Here is a 27,914-nt window from a genome sequence, read left to right on the forward strand (position 1 = left end):
GCAGGTCTCTAAGGAGCATTCTAATGCAAATATTCCATGAATTTATAATAGCTAAAACATTTTATGCGGTTAAATGGAAATAAAGAGGGGACACATATATCATTTCTCTGAAAATCAGATAGTATCTTTGGGGAATGATGTCACCTTGAGCGTCAGTTTTCCTATCTATAAAACAGAAATAACAATATGGACCCTATAAAGCGGTGGGAGTGAGAGAGCTGTAACTCGCTCTCCCTCTCTGTCTTCCTCCCGAGAGGCAAACCAGAAACCTCTGAACCTTCTCTAAAACAGCTCCTGAGCTCTCTGCGACCGAGCCCGGGTAGGGTCGAGAGGACCAAAAGACCGGGAGGGGGCGGGGCGAGAACAAGAGGAGGTAGGCTTTGTTCTCGCCCCGCCCCCGCCCCTCCCTAGATATCGCGAGAGGGCGGGTCCGCTTGGCTTCGGCTTCAGCGTCGGCGTCGCTCCCGCGCTGGGGCAGTAGGCCGGCTTCTCTCCGCGGGCCGCGGTTAGGTGTCGGTGGCGAAGGGCGCGCGAAGGGCCGCCAGCCGCGCGGCGTCGGCCCTGGCGTCGGGGTCGTTGTGTCGTCACAACGACTCCGGTAGTCGTCTCCGCGACAGCAGGTGCGGCCGCTTTAGCCCCAGGCGGGCTCCGCGGCTGCCTGGCGAGTCTGTGCACGCGCCCAGCCCTTTCCTTCCTGGACCCGGCGCCAAGCAGCGACGCTGAGCCGACCGCCGGAGCGGCGGGCAATGGCGGCCTCGACGGCCTCGCATCGGCCCATCAAGGGGATCCTGAAGAACAAGAGTTCTACGACTTCCTCTGTGGTGGCCTCGGCCGAACAGCCCGGTCGGAGTGTCGACGAAGAGCTGAGGTGAGAGCCGGGAGCGACGGCCGCGGGTGGGCCTGGGAAGCTCCTCCCCGCTCGGGCGGCCTCGCCTTCCTCCCCGCCGCCGTTACCGGCCCCGACCCCGACCCTGAGCGCTGACCGGCGACCGGGGCAGCTCTGGGGATGCGGCCCCGGCACCGCTCGGGTCTCCGTCCTCCGGCCAGGGTGCCGGCTAGAGTGATTTAAAGAAGACAGGAGCTATGACGTTTATCATTTTTGTTTTTTTTCTTTTTTAAAAGTATATGCGCAGATGTAATATTTTGTAAAACAAACATCTGATCTTTGAACTTTGGGAAATTGGGAACATTAAAGAATCAAATAGAAGTTTCAGAGCTTCACCTGTTAAGCTTTTATAATTTCTTAACTTCGTATCTGAGGTATCTAAAATTTTTCAATGATAAGTCTTTTCTTCTTATGTGAACCCTTTAAAATCTGGTCTCAAGCCAATAGGAGACCTCTCCATAAAAGAGACCCTTTTCCCCATTTTTCTAATTGAGCTTCCACAGTCATTCCTTTTTAGGTGAAGATCATGCCTTTCTCAGTCTGGTATGGTAGATCCTGGTTTGTCATTTTCTCTCCACTAAGGGGAACAAAAATTTTCCAAGTCTTTGGTCTATATTTAATGAAAATATACTTATTGCTAATTGTTTTTGTATCTGCAGCAAGAATTAGGAGTACTTTCTAGTCTTTGTTCTTCTTGGAAGCCATAACTAAACTCAGAACAGTTCAGAGAGTAGCCACTTAAAATGATCTAGTGATGTTTTAGTCTTTCATACTCACACATACACATGTAAAGAGATGTTGCCCAATAGCATTTTGTTATAGTAAATAATTGGAAACAACCCAAGGTCTGTTAATAAGGACTGGTGAAATATTAATTATGGTACATTTATATAATGAAACAATACACCAGCCTTTTAAAAAGAATGAGATAGATGTATTTGCACAGAGGAAGATATCCAAGGTGCCATGCTCAATGAAAACATAAGTAGTACAGTACAGTAGAGTGTAAAATATACCACTGGATTAGAAGTGCTAGGGGGCTTCGGTGTTATTAAGATAACTAAAAGTATAAAGACTCCTCATTCTGGAGAGAAGTTATTGAAATCTGTAAGGTCATAAAGGTAAAATGAGGATGTTTGTAAAAATTTAAAATATTGCAACTAGAGCAAACCTGTTCAAATATCAATTTAGGTCTGTAAAATGAACTACTGCTATCAAATTTCCCACCACATAGATTTATGGAAATTTGTGTTACCTTAAAGAAAACACTAAGTAGGATGACAGCATAGAATCATGGCCTTTGGATGCTTGACTTACATTCTCTAACAGGAAATTTTCAAACCTGTCTTTTGGGTAAGCTGCTTCAAGTGGGAATTGATGGGAAATTGGTTGTAGGTTACTAAATTAAGAAAACAAATCTCATGGGCACATAGCTATAGCAGGAAGACCAAGATAGTTTACAAAACAAAACAAACTGCAGAAAGCTCTTATGCAGTTTCAGAGTATTCAACCACAAGAGTGTGGTTCTCACTGGCAAGCTTAATTTGAGTTTCTTTTTGTTTGGCTACCAAGTAACTTACTGTTTTTCTCTTTCTCTGTTTCCTTATCTTCTACTTATTCTCAACTTTGATCTGCCATAATTTCCTGTGGCCTTACTCAGTGGGTTAGCCTCTCTCTGTTATTGGCTGGGGTTTACTTCCACGTCTTCCTGCCTTGAAAACCACTATCCTAGACTGCTAGCAGGACAGATTCACTTAGAAGGGACCTTTTACAAGGTTCCAGGGTAGATGATTTTGACTGACTTGTCCAGTTGAGAGGGTTAGCACTGAAGTCTTCAAAGCTCTAATTCATTGAGGTTCATGTTTGGTTCCAAGTAGTAAAAGGGGATGGGCTTTTTCATGATCAGTGTTAATGATTACAGTCATGTAGCAAAGAAAATTCTATTGGTAATACACTCCACATTGTTTATGTCATAGCTTATGCAAACAGTATTATTATGAGAGCCTCTTTGAACAGAAATGATAAAAAACAAAAAACAGTTGAACACTCTTTGTAATGTTTTGATTTTAATTTAAATACAACCAGTATTCCCCCTTTCCTGTAAAGAGGACTGAAAAGAGATAGCTATCTTAGTTACAATACACTGAAAATTCAGAAACTAGTAAGTGTAGTGTAATAGTTTACCTTTAAATGTTGGACCAGAGTATAAGGCAAAAGAATCTCAGATTAATGTGAAAATGACCAGGGATCTAAGTCAATTCTTGTTATTCTTAGTAGTTCTGTTCTGTATAATAACCATAGACACTGAATTAGTGAGTACTGAACCATTGCTCCAAGGGGAAATACAGAGTTAGGTTCCTGCAAGGTTCCTTCTTGTGCCTAGAGCACCAGACAGCACTTTAGCACTACACTTGGGAGCCATTTAAAACAATACATTCAACAAAAAAGCAGAAAACGTGGTACTAAATGGACTGCAAAAGAGACACTTACTTACAACATGAGTGCTAAAGCAAAGAAGATAAAGTATCCCCTTGTTTAACAGCTGGGAAGATGTGTATGGAGCAACTCAAATTTTTCCCTGTTCTGTGCATGTCTGTGAGAGATGGAGAAAACGCCTCAGGTATTGATTTTGGAGTTACAAATTTTATCAAGTAGGCATATTTGCAGATTCAGAATCTGCAAGTAACCATACCTTTTATTGGTTTCTTTATCAAGTCGTAGTTTTCCTTTTTCTGCACATACCACTGCTTCACCCTGACTTCATTAGTTATGAGGATATTATTTAACATTTTATTTAACATAGAGACATGTTACCAAGGGATTTTTTTTTTCCTAAGGCCAGAAGTTGAGTTGTCTTATTCCAGTGGTCTCTAAACTTTTTGTTGTGTATCTTTTTAGTAGGAAAAAAATCAAATATGCTTCAAATATGTTTGTTTATAATTTATCTCATATATTACTATCATTGGATAATATTTCAAGGCTCATTATACACTTAAAGTGAGATTCATATAATGCCATATTTCAAATAGTCCTGGAATATTTTTTATGCAGTTCTTGTCAAACTTTTTTTGATGTCTCAGTGCTATTATTTTCTTATTCTTGTTACGGTACTGTTATCATCAAGGAATGGTTTCTTCAGTTACCACTTGTCAGATACCATTTTTTGAGGGTTAGTTCAACTGGACAGAATCTGTAAATCCACATAACCAGTTATAGATAAATCTCAATTTTATCACATTGTTCAACTAATTAGAACACCACTGTCATCTCCTATGATTTTGGAATTCCCATTCTATCAGGATACCTTGAATATAGTGTACAACTTGTGAAGGTCTAACATAACAGATCTGGTGAGTAGCCATGTGCGTTTCATCAAAAATAAGAAATCATGTATTCTAAGATGTACCATGATTTTATGTACCACCAAGAAAGAAAAAAATACTGTCAATTATAAGATGCCATCCATTTTAAGATGTTTTCAGAGAGGTTGAAATGAGAAACGTGTGCATTTTGAATTGGTGAAAATAATGAAGTTAAATGTTACTAAAGACAGGGCGCCTGGGTGGCTCAGTTGGTTAAGCATTGGACTTGAGCTCAGGTTATGATCTCATGGTCCATGAGTTCCAGCCCTGCATTAGGCTCTGTGCTGACAGCTCAGAGCCTGGAGCCTGCTTAGGATTGTGTCTTCCTTGCTCTCTGCCCCTCCGCCACTTTCACGCGTGCTCTCTTTCTCTCTCTCTCTCTCTCCCCCCCCCCTCAAAAATAAGTAAACATTAAGAAAAAACTTAGAAATGTTACTAAAGCCTATTTTATGAGAGGTGTTATAGGTTAGTGATTAATCTGGGGCTAGGTTGCCTGGGTTTGGATTCTGCTAGTTACTAGCTCTGTGACTTCCAGTGAGTTATTCATTATATCCATGCCTAGTTTACTTGTTAAATGAGTTAATAAATGTAAAGTTTTTAACTCAGTACCTCACCCTCAAATATTAGTCTTCAAGTAGAAATAAATATAGAAGTCTAATTTTTCCCACATCTCAGTAGGTTGTTTTACACAGTATGCTTTGAAGTCACTATGTTCCATTCAAATTCTATGGTACTCTCAGGTGATACAGGCAAATTCTGCTTCAAAACATTGTGCTTGAATTAATTGCCTTTAATATAATTTCATATAAGCATGCTTCAACTTCATCTTTTTCTGCCTGTAAAGGGATATGGACTATAGTCAAAGCCTCACTGAGCAGTTTTCCAAAAGTGACTTCTTGATTACTGATTGTTTTTATTGTTAACTCTTACTTTAATTGTTCAGTAATTGTGTCAAGCTTCAAAGTATTGTACTTTGTCAACTTATGTAAGTTGAATCTTTATTTGAAGAAAGAACCACTTCTTGAAATGTGCAATTAAGAAGTGTAACACCTTGAAGCAAAATCTTGCTTCCCACTCTAAGCGTGGCTAAAACTTATCAAATGAGCAAGTCACAAGCAACAAGAAGTACAAGTAGGTTTTGAGGTGGCATCATATGAGCTATCAAAGTGAAAGTGAGAAGGGGTGATTTTCTGGACGAGATTTAGGCTGCAGGAAAACCAATCTCCCAAGTGGGAGGAGGAAAATGAAACCAGCAGGTGCTTTCGTGCTCCTAGCAGATCTGCAGTGTAAGTGGTGGTGTCCCTCTTTTTTTCTAGGTAGAGAGAATGAACCGCAGGTCATACAAACAGTTTGGAATTAACCTCAAATCCTGCTTTTTGGATTTTGTTACTCCAAACTAATGTTAATTCTGCCAAAACTTTAGAGATGCTTATTTCCATATTTAGTGTTCTCTGCTGAGAGTTTCTTCTACTTCACTACCTTCTCCCTAAGAATTCCGGTGTGCTTTGAAGCCTGTTGTTTTATGCCCTTATGTAGATTGATGATTTTTCAAGATATTGTTATCTTCTTTGGAGCTGATTAATTCTAAGAATTTCTTTTGCTCTTAGTATTACGTTGAGGAAGTGGAGTAAAGCTTTGAATATATAAAACTTCAGTTCTATTTATAGTGGAGAGTAAATGGCAAACAAAAATTTTGGGCTATATATAATGTAGTGATACGTAATGTGGTTTATTATCTTATATATATATTTCTTGGGTTTATATATACACAACATGGTTTAAATCTTTAAATTTGAGTGCTTTATATAATTCTTCATCATTGTAAATCTATATAGATGTGAAGAAGTTACTCGTATGTAAAGAACTTAGTCAAACTCAGAAGGTTTCCAGTAGAAAGGCAAAGTATATAAACATAATTCATAAAAGGAAAGTAAGGGGTGCCTGCGTGACTCAGTCGTTTAAATGTCCAACTCTTGATTTCCATTCAGGTCGTGATCTCACGATTTGTGAGGTCGAGCCCAGTATCACGCTCTGTGTTGTGCTGACAGCACAGATCCTGCTTGGGATTCTCTCCCTCTCTCCCTCTCCCCCTCCCTCTCCCCCTCTCTCCCTCTCTCCCTCTCTCCCTCTCTCCCTCTCTCCCTCTCTCCCTCTCTCCCTCTCTGTCTCTTCCCCTTCCCACTTGCACTTGCACACTCTCAAATAAACTTTTAAAAATAAAAGGAAAGTAAAATAACAAGCATTTTCCCATATTTATAAGGTAATGAACAAAGAAACCAGCTTTTTTTAATTATTTTTTTAATTTTTAGAGAGAGTGCACATGTGTGAGGGAGAGGGACAGAGAGAGAAAATCTTAAGCAGGCTCCACTGAGCATGGAGCCTGATGAGGGGGCTCAATCCCACCACCCTGGGATCATGACCTGAGTCAAAATCAAGAGTTGGGCACTCAACTGACTGAGCCACCCTTTTAAATACTGATTTATACCTGCTCAGGTGTAGAAAACACATGCACAAATATCCAATCTTGGCAAAGTTTGGTGATGATTGGGGACATTACATATTGTTCTCTCTATTAAAACTTTATGATGGGTACGCCTGGGTGGCTCAGTTGGTTAAGCGTCTGACTTTGGCTCAGGGCATGATCTTGCACTTCGTGGGTTCAGGCCCTGCATGGGACCCCTGTGCTGACAGCTCAGAGCCTGGAGCCTGCTTCAGATTCTGTCTCCGTCTCTCTCTGCTGCTCTTCCACTCGTGCTCGCTCTCTCTCAAAAATGAATAAACATTTAAAAAATAAATAAAAGGTAAAACTTTTACAACATGACACTCCATGTTGTCAATATCAAGAACTATAAAGCCCTTAATAAATTTTAACTTAGATATACCTATCCTAGCAAATTATCCTAAAAATATCATTGAATAGATTGTGCCCAAATATGGTAATTTCTCCTTTATTCTAAATAGGAAAATCTTGGATTTAATATAAATATCTAACATTAGGTGGACAGTTTATTATTGAGTCTTGTGCATTTGTTAAAAAAGACTAGGGGCGCCTGGGTGGCTCAGTTGGTTAAGCGTCTGACTTCGGCTCAGGTCATGATCTCACGCTCCATGAGTTTGAGCCCCACGTTGGGCTCTGTGCTGACAGCTCAGAGCCTGGGGCCTGCTTCGGATTCTGTGTCTCCCTCTCTCTCTGACCCTCCCTCGTTCATGCTCTGTCTCTCTCTCTCTCAAAAATAAATAAACATTAAAAAAAAACTTTAAAAAAAAAAAAAAAAAGACTAGAGGGAAGCCTGGCTGAGTCGGGACTCTTGATCTCTGGTTGTAAGGTTCAAGCCCCAAGTTGGGTGTAGAGATTACTTAAAAAATAAAACCTTAGGGGCGCCTGGGTGGCTCAGTCGGTTAAGCGTCCGACTTCGGCTCAGGTCACGATCTCGCGGTCTGTGAGTTCGAGCCCCGCGTCAGGCTCTGGGCTGATGGCTCAGAGCCTGGAGCCAGCTTCCGATTCTGTGTCTCCCTCTCTCTCTGACCCTCCCCTGTTCATGCTCTGTCTCTCTCTGTCTCAAAAATAAATAAACGTTAATAAATAAATAAATAAATAAATAAATAAATAAAACCTTAAAAAAAAAAAGAAAATTAAAGACTAGAAAATGCAATTTTTCAATTTGCTATTTTCAACTTGGCTTATTATGCTAAAATATATATAGTAACAGCTTCCATATCAGTATATTTATTTTATATATTGTATTTATTGTTTTGTATGTGTATGTAGGCTGTGTATGTGTTTTTATATATATACTGATAGCTTATATATTTTTATATAATATATATTATTTCCTATAGTGAAAGAATATGCAGAAATCAAAATTGTTAATGGGTTCAGGTGCTGGTATTGTGATTATTAAATATTATCCTTAATTTTAAGGAAACATTTCTTTAAAAAAAAAATTTCTTTTTAATGTTTATTTTTGACAGAGAGAGCATGAGCGGGGGAGAGGCAGAGAGAGAGGGAGACACAGAATCTGAAGCAGGATCCAGGCTCTGAGCTGTCAGCACAGAGCCCAATGCCAGGCTGGAACTCACAGACCATGAGATCCTGACCTTAGCCAAAGTCAGGCACTTAACTGACTGAGCCACCCAGGTGCTCCAAGGAAACATTATTTCTGCTTGTATCCTACAGTTCTTTTTCTCATATTATCTCACAAAATAGATGTATAGGGTGTTTGGTTTCCCACCCATTAGAAGAACCTCTTAAACTCCAAAGGTCTGTCATTCCCCTGTCCTAAGAAGTAATGATGATAAATTGTCATTTTTAATTCAATATTGTTAACATCGTTTAGGAAATAACTTGTTTTCTTTGAAGTTAGGAAGTACCTAACAAGGTCATTAATATGTATTTATATTTAAGTATTTTGTTGTAACATAATACATATACGGAAAGATGTGTTAAATGTAATTTTAAAGTTTAAGAAATTATAAAATTATAAATTATTTATGTCATAAAATTATTATATATTATAAAAACCCCTGTAACCACCATCCTGTTTAAGAAAAAAAAAAATGTTTCTATTACTTCAGAAATGTCCCCTGCCCTTTCCGGTCACACTCTTTCCTCCCCCCACCCCCAACATAATCACTCTCCTGACTTTTGTGGTAATCATATAAGCATACATCCTTACACACTTTAGTTTTGCCAGCTTTCAAACTTTATAAATGGATGTGTTAGTTTTCTTTCACAGTATCTTTAATAGGAAGTCTTAATAGAATAGGACTGTCTATTAATACAGGTTTTATGAAACTTTTACCTGTGCTTTTGTTTCTGACTCACGCTTAACTCCAGGTGTCATTTCAGAGACATTTGTTTCTCAGGAGGGAACATTAGCTACGGTATCATAAGTCTCACTTTGTTTATTAATTAGAATTGCTTTCTTCACAGACTTTAATTCTCTTAAAGCTTGTGTATGTTTGTTTCTTTTGTGACTCTTCTAATCAGAGCTCCTTTATCATGTCTGTTACCTAAATCTTTAGAAATGTATCTCTTCACTGCGAGTTTCCTTATATAGACTATGACCATGAGCGGACCTAGTCATTTGCTTTCTAAATTCACAGAAACGTATAGATAAGAAATGTTTAGCAAAATGTCTGAAACAGTAGACTTAGTCAAATACAGAACAGGTTGTTTTTTTAGAAAAATTCATTCTGTGGCAGATCTTAAATATTTCAAAATCATTTAAATGTTGAGTCTTACAGGGCAAGATGGACGGTATCCAGTTCAAAAGCAACTTTAAACATCTTTTCAGAATGCCCTTTTCAGCCCATTCTCTATAGTGCTAAGTGAGATATGATTTCAGGATTTTTAACCCAAAGCTTTAGATTTTAAAATCATAAGGGGCACCTGAGTGGCTCAGTTGGTTGAGCGACTGACTTTGGCTCACGTCATGATTTCACGGTTTGTGAGTTCGAGCCCTGCGCCGGGCTCTGTGCTGACAGCTCAGAGCCTGGAGCCTGCTTCGGATTCTGTCTCCCTCTCTCTCTGCCCCTCCCCCACTCATGCTCTGTCTCTCTGTCTCAGAAATAAACATTAAAAATTTTTTTTTTAAAAATCATAAAAACTCCTTATGTTTTCATGGTACTTATATAATTTTGTTTTCACAGACAGTATTTCAGTTGATTATCTCAACAACCCTGTATTGTAAAGAAGACTTACTAAAACTCCATTTTATTATAATTTCCATGTAGAATAAATATAGCCCAAAGCAGGGTGTTTGTTGGACTTGCCTGTAGTCCTAGAACTAGTGAAGAGTAACTGAGACCTGAACCTTAAATATCTTTCTCCCAGTTAAACTGTGTTTTGTTTTGTTTTTCTGCCCCAAGACCAGTTCTGTATTACTCGATAGATAGCAACTAGACCTCTAAAGAAATCAATATTATAAAGCAGGGTCTATTTTTCCAGTTTAGTTCAATCAAGTTTTGTTGTTGTTGTTGTTGTTGTTGTTGTTGTTTTAATACTAGTGAGATTTAAATTTGATTAGTTGAAAGTTCAGGTGCATTCCATCCTGAATTTTAAAGAGAAAAACAACTCTTCAAAGAAGAAATCTTGTTTCTGTGCTTCCAGTGATGGACCCATATGTCTTAATTTTTAACTTTGTAACAGGCTTTTAAGATTTTACCTGTTTAATGGCGAAGAGACATTAGGTAATTTCTGACTGCTTTTGGGGGGAAAGTGAGAATTGTAGTCTTAGTCACTTGTGGAGTATGTCTGGGCCACCTTTGCCTCTTGATAAAACAAAGGGTAAGGAACTTGTAGTCAAAAGTACTTAGTCTGTCGTGGAATATTCAGCCTTAAAAAGGAAGGAAATTTTGATACATGCCACAACATAGATAAACCTTGAAGACATTAAGTGAAATAAGCCAGTCACAAAAGAACAAATACTTTATGAGTCTACTTACATGAGGTACCTAGAGTAGTTAAATTCATAGAGACAGAAAATGGAATTGTGGGTGCCTGGGGCTGGGAGAGGGGAGAATGGGGAGTTAGTGTTCAATGGGTAGAGTTTCAGTTTGGGAAGATGAAAAAGTTCTGGAGATTGGGTGGTGGTGGTGGTTTCACAGCAGTGTGAATGTACTTAATGCCACAGAACGACTGTATATTTAAAAATGGTTTAAAATGGTGAATTTTATGTTATGCATATTTTACCATAATAGGAAGAAGAAAAAAGTGTTTAGTCTGAGATAGGGATGCAGGGGTGCTTTGGAGGAGAAAGCAAGAGAACATAAAAGGCTCACCTGCCATGAGTAGGCACATAAAATTTTGAGGTAACTCAAGGCATGAAGGAAATACGGTGTTAAAGTTTAAATAATGTAATTTTTCAAGAGCATTTCAATCTGGATGTTGGTGGATTTAGGAAAATTAAAAATACCTCACCAATATCTCACTACAAAAACCTCACCAGTGTGGACAAATGCAGAAAAGATTTGAATCTGTGTAAAATCTACATTGATTTTTTACAGTAGTTTTATTTTCAAGTATATAACCAAGGCACAAACTGTGTATGAAAAAAAATATTTTTGGGGTGCCTGGGTGGCTCAGTCGGTTAAGCGGCCGACTTCGGCTCAGGTCATGATCTCACAGTCCGTGAGTTCAAGCCCCACATCGGGCTCTGTGCTGACAGCTCAGAGACTGGAGCCTGCTTTGGATTCTGTGTCTCCCTCTCTCTCTGACCCTCCCTCGTTCATGCTCTGTCTCTCTCTGTCTCAAAAATAAATAAACATTAAAAAAAAAATTTTTTTTTAAAAAGAAAAAAATATTTTTGGGTGGCAGAGAGGTCTTTGACATCTCTTTTAATGAGTAGATCAGAAGAATTTATAATTAAGTCATCTAATTATTTAACACGTTAAAAGATGTGTAAATATTTTGTTGAATGGATGTTAACTAATGTTTATAAAACACTTGTTCGTATTTCTCTTAAGTAAATTTATCTCAGGTGCTCTGAATATACCATTTCTTAGCAAACTCTTATTTTTCTAGATTAAAGAAAAACTGAACTGTAATTTTATTTGCAACCTAAATCTTTATTAATGGTATTTAAATTTAGTGAGGTATTCTCTGCAGTTTCATGTTCTAATTCTTTTTATTGTTTTGAAAATCTTTGAAAAAATTAGGCCAAGGAAAGTTTTGGTGTTTTTTATTTTTATTTATTTTATTTGTGTGTGTCCAGGCTTCTTTATTTAAGAAAGTTATGAGTGATGTGGGGATTAAAAACAAGAGCATCCTTGTACTTTACCTTCCCTCCAACCAGTTTCCCCCAAACTCCCTGCCCCCACACCCTTTGTGTTCCCAAATCCTTTCTTAGTGGATGAAGAACTTAATCCTAAAGTCCTGGTTTGAACAAACCCCAGGTTTTGTTTCTCTAGCTCTCCCCCTTCCTCTGGCCCCCATTCCTGGGAAGGGCTGGCACCTCACTTTGCATGGGAGAGACCTGAGTGGTGACAGTGGAAGGAAAGGCTTCACTCTTAAGGAGAGGGACTGAAGAGTACAGTGTAGTGAAGTGAGGGCCCCCATTGCCTGGGGTACCAAAATGGAGCCCTGGTGCCAGAGGAAAGGATACTGGTGCCCTTGAGAAAGGGGATGCAGAGCCTCAGAATCCTCTTGTTGCGAACAGTCACTGCTTGTTTGCCCTTCTGCCAATGATTGCAGAACCACACTCATACTACATCCTTCTCAAGCCTGAGCTGCTGGGCAGTGTGGCTGATCTGTTGCAGGGTAGGTTTTGGAGCATGTCCTCCAGGTTGCCTCTCATTCAGTTCTTGACACTTGTTTGCTTTCTCTTTTGGGCTTGCCCAAGGGTCTCTGCTTTGCATAGCTCCTGTGGATTTTTATTGTTGTCAGCTTTCTCCACCCACTTCTGCAGGGGCCACAGCTTACACATGTTCTTGAAACTGAGCTTCAGAGCCTCAAAACAGCAGATGGTCATTTGGCTGAGCACCTTCCCAAAGAGAACCTCCAGGGTGAGCCCCACATTGCCCCGAGCATATCCCAGGGTGATCCGCTTCTGCTTCAGGAGCTTGGCAAATTGTTCCAGGTCTGCAGAGCTTTGATGTCCTGGGACTCCTTAGGGTTTTGCTCAAGCTTCACAGCCCCAGGTGGGGCACCGCAGGGATTGGGGAAGGCCCCCTCAGAGTTGCTCTCCACCCTGGCTCCCCACTCACCCTCCAGCTGAGAGGTCTCCAGGCTGCCAGGACCTCCAACCTGAGGTCCACAGTATGCCGTCTTCCCTCATAATTCGTACAGCATGGGGGCGTGGGGGAATCCCCCACATCTCAGGGCCTGGCCCAAAACCCCCTGTCCCATTCCTGACCCACTGGAAGGGCCTTGGAAGCTCAGCCAGGTCTGAGGGTCAACCCAGCTGGGCTCTGGCCTTCCCTGCCCATCATCTCCATTGCCTATCGCCTCCACTGCCTGGAGGGACAAGAAGGCCAAAGCAGAAACCAGGTGTCCCACCATGAGGAACAGAGGCACCCCAAGCTCAGGGCCTGGAAACATCTTGTTGTTTTTTATTGAACGGTTACTAGTAGATGAAAAATCCTCAACTAATATCATGCAGTGTGTAAATTTCAGGTTTTTTGCTGTTGTTAATTCCATAGGTCAGATAAGACTAAGCATGTCATAATGTAATAGTGTCTTGAATGCCTGGTGAAGATGCTAAATAGTGTTTTTAATATGTGGGCACTAAGTATTCTATAAAATATTTACTGACATTTATTGTAATTACTTAGGCTTTTACCCTAAGTCACTTTCTATTCCAAGAAAGTATTTGTAAAAATAGAAGCTAGCAGTCAAATAGAAGTTGAAATGTGGGATTTGGATGTTTGTGAACTTTAGATGTGCACATTTTTTATCTTTTACTTCACTGAGGGAATTTGTTTTTCTTTTTAATTTTAGTAAAAAATCCCAGAAGTGGGATGAAATGAACATCCTGGCGACATACCATCCAGCAGACAAAGACTATGGTTTAATGAAAATAGATGAACCTAGCACTCCTTACCATAGGTAATGTTTCCCAGACATTCCTTTTTTACTTCCATTTTGCATTCGATTTGAGCTTCTGGATAACAGCTGATTTAAGTTTCTGTATGATTTTATACTTGCTACTGGAGCACTAATCAGTAACTTAACTGAATATTTTTGTATAATAGTATAAGTAATATGTAACTTTAAAATTTGGGGGATCTGTTTGTACATCATAATTGTAGTAGTAAATGTTTGTTGTAACTCAGCGGTCCCTAGTAAAAACACTAAAAACAAGAATAAACATGAAGATTGTGACAAAGGTAGAAAGAGATAATGAAATAGGTACAGGTACTGAAACTCAATACTAATAAAGCTTGAGGGAAGAAATAGACATATTATTTATGAAAAGTTAATGCCCTTGTTTTTCTGATTACAAGTATATAATATAAAACATGTCTTAAAGCTTTTATTGTACCAGAAGCAAAAATCAGGGCTTTCTTCCTTTTCAATAATTGTAATAGATATCCTTTATTATCTGTGTTGGTTAGAAATAACTATCCAAAAAGAATTAAAATTGTATGTGACTCAAAAAAACAGTCATAGGCATTATTTTTAGACTGTTTATATTTAAAATATAATAAATCTGAATGGTATTTTATTAGGTACTGCTCCCTCCCCCCCCTTTACCTTACCTATATCCTTCCTCTGGGAGTTGTCAAAGTTATTTGGTCCTTAAGTAATTGAGGCTACACACACACACACACACACACACACACACACACACACACACGTGTGCTTTGCTTTTATCGACTTAGTGCTCTTTTTAAAAAAAATTTTTTTTTTAATGTTTATTATTTTTGAGAGACAGAGACAGAGTGCAAGCAGGGGAGGGGCAGAGACAGAGGGAGACAAAGAATCCCAAGCAGGCTCCCATGCTCTGTGCTGTCAGCCCAGAGCCCAACATGGGGCTTGAACTCACACTGCGAGATCATGACCTGAGCTGAAGTTGGCTGCTTAACCAGCTGAGCCACCAGGCACCCTGACTTAGTGCTCAGTTTTACCAATTTCTTTAATGGCCCTTTTTAAAAAGAGTTTTATTTAATAGAAGAAGATGCTTTTAATAGATCTAATCATGTTATACTAAAGAATTTCACACTGTTGGAGTGCCTGGGTGGCTCAGTTGGTTAAGTGTCCAACTCTTGATTTCAGGTCATGATCTCACGGCTCATGAATTCGAGCCCCGTGTTGGACTCGGTGCTGCTGGTGTGTAGCCTGTTTGGGATTCTCTCTCTCTACCCCTCCCCTGTTCTCTCTCTCTCTCTCTCTCTCTCAAATAACTAAACTTAAAAAAAAAATTTCACAGGGTACAAAAGTTATGCTTCTCTATACATGTACGTATGTGTATATATACACACACAAACACACGATTCGTCTGTAAATTTTATAGCATAACCTAGAGTTGTCTGTAGAAATTTTGCAAGTTGATAGATTATTTTATCCTCCTCTGTTTAATTATATCCAATAATGTAAATGAGTTTATTTCAACTTCCCATGGAAAAAAGAGCATTATCTAAACTATAGCACTTATTTAACTTGTCTCCTCAACCAGGAAAGGTATAAATCAGCATTTTTTAAAAATATAGGTGGCTTCTGGGGCACCTGGGTGGCTCAGTCGGTTAAGCGGCCGACTTCGGCTCAGGTCGTGATCTCGCGGTCCGTGAGTTCGAGCCCCGCATCGGGCTCTGTGCTGACAGCTCAGCTCAGAGCCTGGAGCCTGTTTCAGAATCTGTGTCTCCCTCTCTCTGACCCTCCCCCATTCATGCTCTGTCTCTCTCTGTCTCAAAAATAAATATACGTTAAAAAAATTAAAAAAAATATATAGGTGATTTCTGCTTTTATACACCTTTCAGCGACTTGAGAATTAAAGATGCCCATGTTTGTAATTAAGTGGGGAGAAAATGTTTTATTAGAGTTAGATTGGGAAAGCTAAATATAAATAGCTTTTTAACTTTCTGAATTGGGTCTTTTAGGATCTAATTACGGTATTTTACCTAACCTTATGTCTATATAGATCATTTGTTTCTATCTTCAGGTTGGTGTACAAATACATATTCTGAAACCAGACAGTGGTTTTGTTATTGTTTTCCTACATATTTGTTTCCTCCCGCTGGATGGAATAATTGGAGTATTTTTATTTTTTACAAATGATTCAAGTTGTTAATATTTATTTTCATGGCTACAGTAGATCATTTGGAGGATTTTCTTGATTAGTGCTGAATTTTTAAATGTCTGTATGAAATAGAAACAAAATTAAGGCTTAAAGATGACAACAGAGCTATAAATATGTCGATACAAGTAAATCAATAGAATTACAGTTCTCTACCTTGCTTTTCTGCTTGAAAAATTATAGTTCAGGTATTAATTATAATGTGCTGTCATTCTAGTATGGTAGGTGATGATGAAGATGCTTTGAGTGATTCAGAAACCACTGAAGCCTTGACCCCAGATATCTTAGCAAAGAAGTAAGTACTGAAGACTACTATGAAGTATTTTTACTTGTGCTTAATTGTGCAGAGTTAAATGCATTTCACTTGTACAAGTGTGAAAAAGCATGTGCTAAGTTTATCTGGATTTTTCATAGCAACTTGTTTCTAGATTAAAATCAAAGTATGCAGGTAGCAGAAAGATTAGAGTACTAGAGGCTGGTACACAGGTTCCTTTTGTCAATACCCTATGCTTTTTTTTTTTTTTTTTTAAATATACTGTGTTTTAAAGATCTAAGTAAGATGGAGTATCTGGTTGGCTCAGTCAAAAGCATGGGACTCGATCTTGGGGTCATGAGTTCGAGCCCCATATTGGGTCTGCATCTAGAGATTTCTTAAAAATAAATAAACTTTAAAAAAGATTGAAGTAAGAAAGGCAAAAATAAGTGGGTTCATAAACAAAAAGCTCTATTCCTTTGCTGTTCATTGATTTCTGTCACCCTCCACTGTTCTTGTTGCTTACTGGTTTCTATACTCATTCCCACTTTATTTTATTTTCCTCATCAGGTTATAGTTAGCATATTAATGATCTTTAAATGTTTTTATGAGACTGAGAAGTTGAATGAGACACTCAATAAAAGAATATCACAGTGTTGATGTCTTTGTAAATGATTGTTGTGTAGATTAGCTGCTGCTGAAGGCTCAGAGCCAAAGTATCGGGTTCATGAACAAGAAAGCAGTGAAGATGAGGATAGTGACCTCTCACCTGAAGAACAAGGTAGTTCATTTCCTTTACTGCTTTTAGCAGTGTGCTAATAATTTTTGCTAAAATGAATTCATTATTTAATAATTTATTTAATAATCCATTATTTGAAGGTTGTCAAGTGGTTTTCCTTTTGAGGAAGTGGATGGTGGGGGGATTAGGGAGCAACATTTTTATAATTCAGATTCTGCTTGTGTGGGTTTATTGGATAACAACTCTCCCCCCCCCCCCCACCACCACCGCCAATTGCAAGAATTTGGGAAAATATTACCATCTTTTTGTAAGTGTTATTTTCTTTGTACTTTTTTTTACTATTTGGTATAGAGTAGATGCTCAGTAAGTATTTAGTAAATTAGTGCTTTAGAGTCTTTGAATATTTGGGTGATCTTAAAATGTATACCAGTGAGAGCTAATTTCCCAATTGCTTGTGCTTTTTCTTTTTTAAAACAGCAGTGAAACTTGCCAAATGAACCAAGATGGTTAGATGTAGAGTGAAGATCTTTATTAGGTCCCATTGAACATTGAACGAAAAGAACAGTAATGTCATAGACAAGGAGATAAAGAGCTCTCTCAACAGGGTTGGAAGAGGCTCTTGTAGCCCACACAGTAGATAGTTAAGGCATTGCTACCTACTCACGGTTTCTGTTTTTACAAATAACACTGGTTATCTGTGGAGGTAAGAAGACAAGATATTTCACTTTGTTACTTTTTAAACTTTTTGACCATGTCAATGTATAGTTTTTTCAAGAATTAAAATTGTTTATATAGTTTAACTATTTTTAAAAGGAAAAGCCAAGCCTATATAGGGAAAACGATGCAAGTAAAACACACGTACCCTCACAAAAAGAAAGAGTAGTAGTGTACTTGAAGCCACAGGTGTTACCTGTACTGTAAAAGAGTTCTGAAACTGTATGGCTAAAATTTTGAATATTATGCTACTTAATCCTCAGGATCTTTGTCATGTGTAGCTCCTAAGATATAATTTGTTATTCCTGTCTGTCATCTTCAGAATATAGCATATTCAACAAACTATGATGGTCTGAGCCTAATTGTTATACAAAGGAGCCATATACAGATAGCCCAATCTCAAGTTGTATTATAGGTCTTGTACCCTCAGTGACTTCCTAATTACTTTTCAAAAATATACTCCAAAAGACCCTTGAAAACAGTTTCAAATATAAGTTGTTTCTAGACCTGGTTTCCTCATTATTCTCTTGAAAACATGATCTGTTGAGAAAAGGAATTTATTATTAATCTATACTGTCAGTTTTCATTAAGGGATTTTTCCTCAAATTGTAGTTACATGGATTAGCCAGCAGGGGGAGCAATTTGATTACAATTTCAAAAGTTCAGTTCCTGCTGGTAGAGTTACTGACTCATGTAGGTGTTTATTGCCTTTAAACAAATTACATATTTGAAAGTCTTTGTTTATTGGTAGAAATCCTTAGAAAAAATTATCTTGTAACTGATAGTATAACAATTAAGATACAGGCTATGGAGTCAAACAAATCTAAATTTGTACTCCAGGTATCTCTTGTCTAATTTGTAATTTCTCTGAACTTCAGTTTCTTCATTTCAAATTGGGATCTATAAAAATATTTAGAGGTAATGTGAGCATTAAATAAGATAAAGGAGGGGCGCCTGGGTGGCGCAGTCGGTTAAGCGTCCGACTTCAGCCAGGTCACGATCTCGCGGTCCATGAGTTCGAGCCCCGCGTCAGGCTCTGGGCTGATGGCTCGGAGCCTGGAGCCTGTTTCCGATTCTGTGTCTCCCTCTCTCTCTGCCCCTCCCCCTTTCATGCTCTGTCTCTCTCTTTCCCAAAAATAAATAAAAAACGTTGAAAAAAAAAATTTAAAAAATAAATAAGATAAAGGATTTAAAGCTGATTCATATTGTAAGTGTTCAGTGAATAATAACTTTTAATAATTTAAATAATTGGTATGTTCTGCATTATATTATTTTATAGAATAGTTAAAAAAAAAGTATACAAAAGAGACTCACTTGTGAAGTTCACATAGAGAGTTGATTATTGTTAGAGCCAGGGTTGAAATCTTAATGTCCTTGTACTCTTTGCAATGTGTTTCTCTACCATACAAGGATTGTAGATAAAATGGGCATAAATATTCAAAGAAGGTTGAGACCAGTAGTATTAGCATCTTTCTATGAAATGAATAGATTGCATATTTTAAATTTATGCCATACATTTTAAATATTGTAAAATTAGGATATATCTGTAACAAGCAAAACCAAATTCAACATCTCTTAGAATTTAAAATAAATAATTTTCTTAGACTATCAGTAGTGTTCACAAACACGTTAACATCAACTCCTTGGAATAAGAAACTACAAATTAAAACAGCATCTTAGTACCTTTCTTTCCTTTCAGATCAACGAAGATTAGAATGAATGACAATTTTTCTTTGGCTGTGAATGTGGAGAAATAAGTTACTGATACACTGTTGGTGGGCATGAAAAATGGTTTGGCTTTTCTGGAGGGCAGTATAGCAATATATGAGCCCCAAGCTTTAAAAGAAAATGACACCCTTTGATCTAGCAATTCAGTTTTCCAGAGTCTGTTCCAATGTTTTGTAAACATTTTTTACAAAGTCATACTCAGTATACATGTATGCATAAATTACAAAAAGAAACAGTACTCACCTTTAGTATCTGTAGTGCAATCCAGTTTATTATGTTTTCATTTTCTAAAAAATGCTGGTTGTGACTCACTAAAGAGTCCTGATGCATGATTTGCAAAAAACACTAGTTCATATTGAGAAAATCATAGAACCAAAACACAAAAATGTATGTGTATTACACTATAAAAACACTGAAAATACAAAGGAGGGGAATCAGAAGTCTTTCACCCAAGAATAGAAGATGAAATGGTAACTCAGTACTTTACAACCATTTAAAACTTATATAAATCTGCTACGTATGTGGCAGAATTTTACTATATCTTCATATACCTTATTGTCTAAACTCGGGATCATTTTAGAATGAAAGAACGGGTCATACTATATTTCATCAGATGGTGCACATAAACTAAACTTGCCTGGGCAAACAGGGACATATGGTAATCCTAACTATAGAGTAAGTGAAAAAACAGCATATATAAAAATATATGAGTTATTTTTAGAAAAAACATATTTTTAGAAAATGCTCTAAAGTTAATGGTAATTTGAGTGAGGAAATTGTTTTTTTTTTTTTTTAAGTTTCTGCCATAAACGTATGTTGCTTTGTAATGATAAATATTACCTTTTTAGTAAATATATCTGGTATTGGAGGCAATCAGAACCATTTTTAAGAATTTGTTATTGAGGTATAATGTTAAATTAGCTTCAGACACACAGCATACTGATTCAACAACTCTATACACTACTCAGTGCTCATCATGATAAATATAGTCACAATCTGTCACTGTATACAATGTTATTATGGTATTACTGACTGTATTCCTTATGCTGTATTTTACATCTCCATGACTTACTTTGTCACTGTAAGTTTGTAAAACCATTTTTGTGTGTGCTTTTTTATCATTGGTTTTTACATCATCTGAATACTTGAAAGGCGTCACTAAAAATTTAGTCATGAGGATTTGGTCTTTTTATTGGCCTCTTTTTTAAATTTTACTTCCTTCTACCATATCATATTCTCAAACAATAAATCAAATCACAAAAGTAATTTTTAAATAGAGAAGAAGAAAGATGCCTGGCAAGATCTTGGTAGTTTGAAACAAATGTTTATGGAATACTGAGATGGCTGTTAGTCTCAGAACTTGCCTTCTTCCAACCCAAATAGAGGCTGAAAAGTGATTGATCAATACTAACAAGAACTATAAATGCCTACTTTTGAAACATAAATAAGTGTAAGGCATCTGTAAGTGCAGATGATGGTGAAAACTTAGAGGGAATTAGAGGAGATTGAGAAAGTACTTTGAGTAGTCTTATTCTGAGCTTTCTCTACGCTTTTTTGGCATTGAAATGGTTTAATGAATACTGTAATAAAACTATTGCAAATGAATTTTAATGCTCTTGTTTGACAGAATAAACAGTTGGCAATTTTATGTCACCCCCCCCCCCTTTTTTATTCACTGGTCTAAGAAGTTTTAAAATCTCAGAACTATTTCTTCGTAAACAGTTAATGTTTAAATGCTATTTACAAAATATCAGTTATATTTATTTGCCACTAACTTTGTATATCTATGCTTAAGACCATAAATGAAAGAATAGTCTAGGGTCACTTCACTGTGCCTTATAATAGCCTTTTCTTAAAATTACTCTGGGAATGAGGTTATGTGTTTAGCTAGCAGTGTTTTAAGTCACGGCAGTTTCTTAGTGGATAAAAGGAATTTGTAATTATAAAAATGGAAGACTAAAATTACCCCATAGTTCTTTGACCCAGAATTGTAACCACTGTTACTTGTTGAGTTATATTTTCTGTGCGTATGCATACACATGCGTGCAGGCTTTGTACCTGACATATGTATGGTATTATATACCTTGCTCTTTTTCTCATTCTACTCTTGAGATTTTTCTTGCATCTTTAAGTTTTCTTCACAAATGTAACTATTAAGGGCTTTTATTCCTATTCTACCTTTAAGATATACTTGAACCATCTAAAAGAGATAGGGCCAGGTAGTAAATAGTTTAATAGTTTTGTGGGCTATATAGTTGCTATTGTACCTACTCAACCCTGCCATTCTGCCATTGAGTTCAAAAGCAGTCTTAAGCATTACAAAGACAAATTAGCATGATTGTGTTCCAGTAATAGTTTATTGACCAGACAGATGCAGGCTGTAGTTTCCCAGTCCTTGAGCTAAAGACTTTCTAAGCCTACTTTTTGTATCTTGTAGAAAAAAAGCGACAATTTGAAATGAAAAGAAAGCTTCACTACAATGAAGGACTGAATATTAAATTAGCTAGACAATTAATTTCAAAAGACCTGCATGATGATGAGGAAGATGAAGAAATGTCAGAGACAGCAGCTGAAGAATGCATGAACGTGGAACAATCAAATCAAGGTTAGATGTTTCTGAAATCATCACTGATACTCTCATGATTCTTTGTGCCTAAATAATATACTTTGTTTTGCTTTACACATAAGTTTGAAGAGCCTCGGAAAAATTTTTTTGAAATTTACTTATGCCAAACTTCCTAAAATTTCAAGCCCTATGGCTAATTTCAAAATAAAGTTTTTGTGCCCAGAGTTGGTTTAAGACCACGCGTTAAGTATATGGCTGGGGTTTTTTGTTTGTTTACTTGGTTTAAGCAGTGATGTTTATCTTTACATTAAGCTGTGTTTTCTTTTTGATGTTTCAGATTGTATTTTATCTGCCATACCAATCTAAGGTTTAAACTTTTTAAAAGAAACCTGTTTTTAATATGGAAGACTTATTTAACATCCTTTCAAGTACAAAGTATGTCAGATCTTTCCAGTGTTGATTCTTTTGACTGTTGGATTGATAAAATATCTGGCTGATTTTTCTATTTGTTTTTAAGTCTCAGACAGTTAGCCCTTGCAACCTACCAGCTCTTGATCCATCATAGTGAATAGATTTTATTTATTTTTAATAAACTGTTATTCTGGTATTTAATGTAGGTGAATCTTCTATACCGCTAATACAGATTTTGTGCCCATTTACCTTCTCTTTGTACTTGAAAACGGGAGATTTACTTTATTTGTTGTGCCTCATAGTTAAATCTCTGGAAAGTAAATAATTATTAGTGTTTTGGTGAGCATATATGAAATATGAATCTGTGGTGTAGGACCTGATGATTGTGTCTCATTTCATGTCCTAATTGTAATATTTTTGTTTATTCTATATTATGCTTTAGCCTTTCATTTTGTTTCATATAGCATTTCATTTCCATTTTATTCACCATATTTTTTTTTTTTTAGTTTATATGTAACTGAACAAACTACATTTTAAGTAATTACTGTTACATGTCTCTCTCTTCCTCTTAAAATTTATTGTCCATTTTTTTTTTAATTTTTTTTTTTTTAACGTTTATTTATTTTTGAGACAGAGAGAGACAGCATGAACGGGGGAGGGGCAGAGAGAGAGGGAGGACACAATCAGAAGCAGGCTCCAGGCTCTGAGCCGTCAGCCCAGAGCCTGATGCGGGGCTCAAACTCACGGACCGTGAGATCGTGACCTGAGCTGAAGTCGGATGCTTAACCGACTGAGCCACCCAGGCACCCCTATTATCCATTTTTAGTAGGGACATACCCTAATCAGTCTTTCCCACTTACCTATATATCTCAGTGATGTATTTTTTTTTTTAAATTTTTTTTTTCAACGTTTATTTTATTTTTTGGGACAGAGAGAGACAGAGCATGAACGGGGGAGGGACAGAGAGGGAGGGAGACACAGAATCGGAAACAGGCTCCAGGTTCTGAGCCATCAGCCCAGAGCCTGACGCGGGGCTCGAACTCACGGACCGTGAGATCGTGACCTGGCTGAAGTCGGACGCTTAACCGACTGCACCACCCAGGCGCCCCTCAGTGATGTATTTTTATGTATTCAAAGTGAACATTTTTTTGGTTAGAACTTTTCATCAATTTCTGCTCAGACTTTCAATATCAATTCTTAGTGACAATGGCAAAGCACTAGGAATACCCCTCATTTGCTGGAAATTTGCACCAGTACCACTGTGCAAATATTAACAGGATTTTTTTTTTAAGTCATGGCTTTTGACAAATAACTCTGGCCTTTTGTCTGTCATTGCTTTTAAGACTTAGATTTCACACCTTTAGTAATGTAAACACATTTTTTTCATTTAAATACAATAGATGATTAAAATTTGTGTTAACTCAGTGCCTGATTTTTCTTCAGTAGGGATGAAGTACTCCTTACACAGGAATTTATCTTACTTAGCATTATAAAGTCCACAAGGATAGAAAAGACTGTAATAAGGCATAGGGAAGTAAATTCCTTATTTGTCCTCTACTCTTTTTGAGACTTTAAAAAAAAAAAATCTTAATTGGCTTTTAAAATCTCCAGGTCCTGGGGAGCCTGGGTGGTTCAGTCGGTTGAGCGTCTGACTTCGGCTTAGGTCGTGATCTCTTAGTCTGTGAGTTTGAGCCCTGCATCGGGCTCTGTGCTGACAGCTCAGAGCTTGGAGCCTGCTTCAGATTCTGTGTCTCCCTTTCTCTCTGCCCCTCCCCCACTCATGCTCTGTCTCTTTCTCTGTCAAAAATAAATGAACATTAAAAATTTTTTTTAGAATATTTAGGAAATACACACATGATTTTATGTCAGACTGATTAGGCTACATCAAATATAACTTGTTTTTTAGGTTTTTATATTTGTTTATCATCCATGACAGTGGAAGGGAACTTTAGCTCAGGTAGTTAAGGTTGGCAGTACACAACAAATTATATTGACTTTTTTTCTTTTTTCTTTGCAGGATCTACTGCAAGTGACCAACTGCAAAACAAATCACAGAGTTCATAGAAAAGACTTGTTCAACACTGTAATTGTCAGATATAAACCTTGTTACTATAATACACTGCTTCTTGTTCTCAACAATTCATGACTTAAGTACCAAAATGCATACCAATTATTATATATTGCCAAGAATTAAATAGAGACTAATTAGAATGAAATGCCTACTTGATACATATATTCTTGTGCCTAGTACTTCACCACAAATACAGCATAATGTCATCAGTCCAAAACTGAGGTTTTATAAGAACACTGGTTAATTTGTATAAGATATTATATAGCTTTTTATGCTTTAGAGGTTAAATAATATCTCTTGGGGGGGTTCTAATTTATTCACTTCTAGATGTGATAGCTCTTATAAAAAGTTTTTTTTTTAACTCAAATCCAGTTGGAGCAACCAATTATATAGGCTGGTAAAATACTGAGTCTAAGAAGTATTTTAACATGTGTCTTCAACTTGATTTGTCTGTTTAATTGAAAAGGATTATAAGAGTAATTGTTGCATTTTCTGGCCTACTATCTTTAAAATTACCCTTGAGTTTCTTTATGTTTACAAGGACAGGATTGAATTTTTTCTCATCAAAACTAGCTTTTTTCACAAATAAATTATCAGGTTAAACTTGCACTAACATCTGCTCTGTTTTTTGTACACTTGATGGGCAGACTTTCAGATCAGTTTTTTAAATAAATGTAATTCTAATATGGTCTCAACATTCCCTTTATATGCCTATTTTGACCTCCTGCTTTTGTTTCTTACTCCTTTCCACATATACATACACAGTCCTTTACCTTAATAAAAGGTCATAAAGACTGGCATGAAATTAGGAACTCCTCCTTCTCTCACATATTCTATCATTTGCTGCTACAATGAAATTTTTATTTTGAGTATCAATGCCTATTAGCTCTAATACATGGAGAAAATTGAATAGCACTGTACTATAGACAGGAAATACAGTTGAACTGCGGAATTTCTACACCTCTATGATTTACAGCTTGCTAATTAAATTGCTATAATTAGTTTATTGTTTGACTTGATTAGACCTTAGAAAACGACTAACAGGTTTTTTGCATGATGAGAGAATTGTGTGTAACCAGTGATATGATAATTGCTGAATGTACAGACAGAAGTAATCCTGAACAGTTTTTAATTTAAAATTTTTAAATAGTCCCTGCTTTAAAGGGAGTATGATAATGTATACTATGACAAATGTACTTTATTCTTCTAACACAGTAAGATCTGGATTTTTTTCCTGAGCTGAAGTGCAGTTCCTGTGTATCTTAGTTTAGTGGTAGTTTCATTTCTAGTCAATTATTTGTATCTTAATTTTTTGTCAGTACCAAAAGAATTCATTATATGAACAGACTTTTAAAATAGTTTCTGTATATTGTATATATGAAATGGCTTCTATTGAACAGCTTATCTTCCACTTGCAAGTTTATGGAAATACCAATATGCCAGAATAAATAAAAAGTGGGAGAATTCTTTGCTGTTAGAAGAATGTGCTTATTATTTTGTTTTTTTTAAATGGGATCCAATCAGAGGCTTTTGTTTTTTTTTTTAATTTTAGAGAGAGAGAGCATAAGCAGGGGAAAGGGGCAGAGAGATAGAGACAGAGAAAGAGAGAATCTTAAGCAGGCTCCATGCTCAGCGTGGAGCCCAACGTGAGGCTCGATCTCATGGCTGCGAGATCGTGACCTGAGCCAAAGTTAAGACTTGGATCCTTAACTGACTGAGCCACCCAGGCACCCCCAATCAGAGTGCCTCTAAGCTGTGTAGTATTCTAACAAACTTATTAGCTCATAATACCACTGATTTATAAACAAGATAGTTTTTATCTTTGCTTTCTGAATTTAGAAAGTTGAGGTATTCTTACCAGTTTATATCCGCTTTGGGGGATTTAAGCTTATATACGTATGTGTGTACATATGTTCATGTACAAAGACTTCTTGGTTTTCTCATTTTGAGTTCTTAGAAAGTATCCACATGCTCTTTATTTATGGAAATAACTGTTATATGGTGAGGAAAAGGTAAGACTTTTAACGACCGATTTGCCTTACTCTTTTCTACAGACTGTCTCAAAATGTAAATCACAGGCAAACTCTCATTTCTGTTTTCAGGAAGTAGCTAATTATCTCAGAGGAGTAAGACATGGAAATTGGCATGCTCATTAGGATTTTAGGTAGTTGAATGTAACTGAGTAAAACTGTTTTCATCATGTTATGAGTTCCTCATTGACTGGATATTGGACTGTGTAAAAAATGAATATATAAGTTCAAGTTAGATTTTCCATGGAGAAAGTTATCTGTCAGTATTTAGTTCTAGCCAAGGTAGATTTTATTTTCAACTTTGTAGTCCGTATCATTTCTGCTTAACTCTTTGGGTATCATCTTTTTTATTCAGTTTTCAGTCTGACATTCAGCAGTGATGCTCTTTAAAATCTGAGACATATAATGGTATGAAAGATTGTTAAAATAAGAATAAATTGAATATGGAAGGAAAGTGCGATTTTCCCTTAGACATTCATTTCATTTACATTTTTCCTCTTTTAAGTTAGTATAGTAAACATCGTAATAAACTATAGTAGTGTGACCATTTTCTGCCTGTGGATTTTATTTTCTTGCTACCCGGCTATTTTAGGACTATTCTGTTGGTCAAGTATTCTGGATACCAGGAGGGGATCTTGGACTATATTGTAGCAAATCAGTTGTTTTGTAATGGAAATGGTAACAAGAGCTACCATTTCTTGAGAACATATTGTTTGTTCTTGCCCAGCATTGTGCTAGGTCTTCAATATCTAATCCTTAAAAACAACCACACAAAGCAAGTGTTCTTATTAATACTTTGTAGTGAGGAAAAAGCTGTTGGCCAAGTTATTCAATCTCAGTTTCTCATAAATGCTAATGACAGGATCAAATCCAGACCAACTAAATATTATCCTCTTTATCCATGCTTTTTCAGATGTAGAAAATTATCTGAGAAATTGCATCTTACAAATAAACTTCATTTGGATTACTGATACACATTGTGTGCTATAGAAGTAATATTTTTCTAGAGTGTTTAGTTTGAGATTTTATTTCTTGTTTTAATCTTAAAACTTGGAATAATTTTATTTTGTTTGAGGTTAATATGCCACTTAGAAAAAAATCTCAAGCACAAATAATCAGTAGCTGTAGGTATCTAAATACATGTGATTTGGTTGTGTTTGGCAAGTTTATTCCTAAGCAGGTTGTTTCAAAACTCAGAACATAATTTTTTCATAGAACCAATATTATGAAGTAAGAACTAAACTAGCCTATAAAAACATAACATGTACCTAAACCAGTATTTTCCAGTGTGTTCCGTGAAACCCACATCTTACAATATGTGAGATATGGAAAGCATTCCGTGAGCAAATAAGCTTTGCATATAGTATGTACTTTATTCCCCTACTCTCCTGGAGATTTAAAATAATGTTGATCATCATA

General features: G+C 36.9%; 1 protein-coding gene and 1 pseudogene across 1 annotated transcript; one reads left to right on the plus strand and one right to left on the minus strand.

Annotated features, from left to right (window-relative positions):
* The first annotated feature begins 457 nt into the window (after positions 1 to 457).
* Positions 458 to 24,610, plus strand: PPP1R2 (protein phosphatase 1 regulatory inhibitor subunit 2). Its single transcript, XM_042999044.1, has 6 exons — positions 458 to 868; positions 13,688 to 13,795; positions 16,201 to 16,278; positions 16,923 to 17,017; positions 21,855 to 22,022; positions 24,412 to 24,610. Exons 1-6 carry the CDS (start codon positions 747 to 749, stop codon positions 24,456 to 24,458), a joined length of 618 nt encoding a protein of 205 aa, XP_042854978.1. The 5' UTR covers positions 458 to 746; the 3' UTR covers positions 24,459 to 24,610.
* Positions 12,151 to 12,836, minus strand: LOC102953624 (annotated as a pseudogene).
* Positions 24,611 to 27,914: the final 3,304 nt, after the last annotated feature.

This window comes from Panthera tigris, chromosome C2 (genome assembly GCF_018350195.1).
Source record: "Panthera tigris isolate Pti1 chromosome C2, P.tigris_Pti1_mat1.1, whole genome shotgun sequence".
NCBI lineage: Eukaryota > Metazoa > Chordata > Mammalia > Carnivora > Felidae > Panthera > Panthera tigris.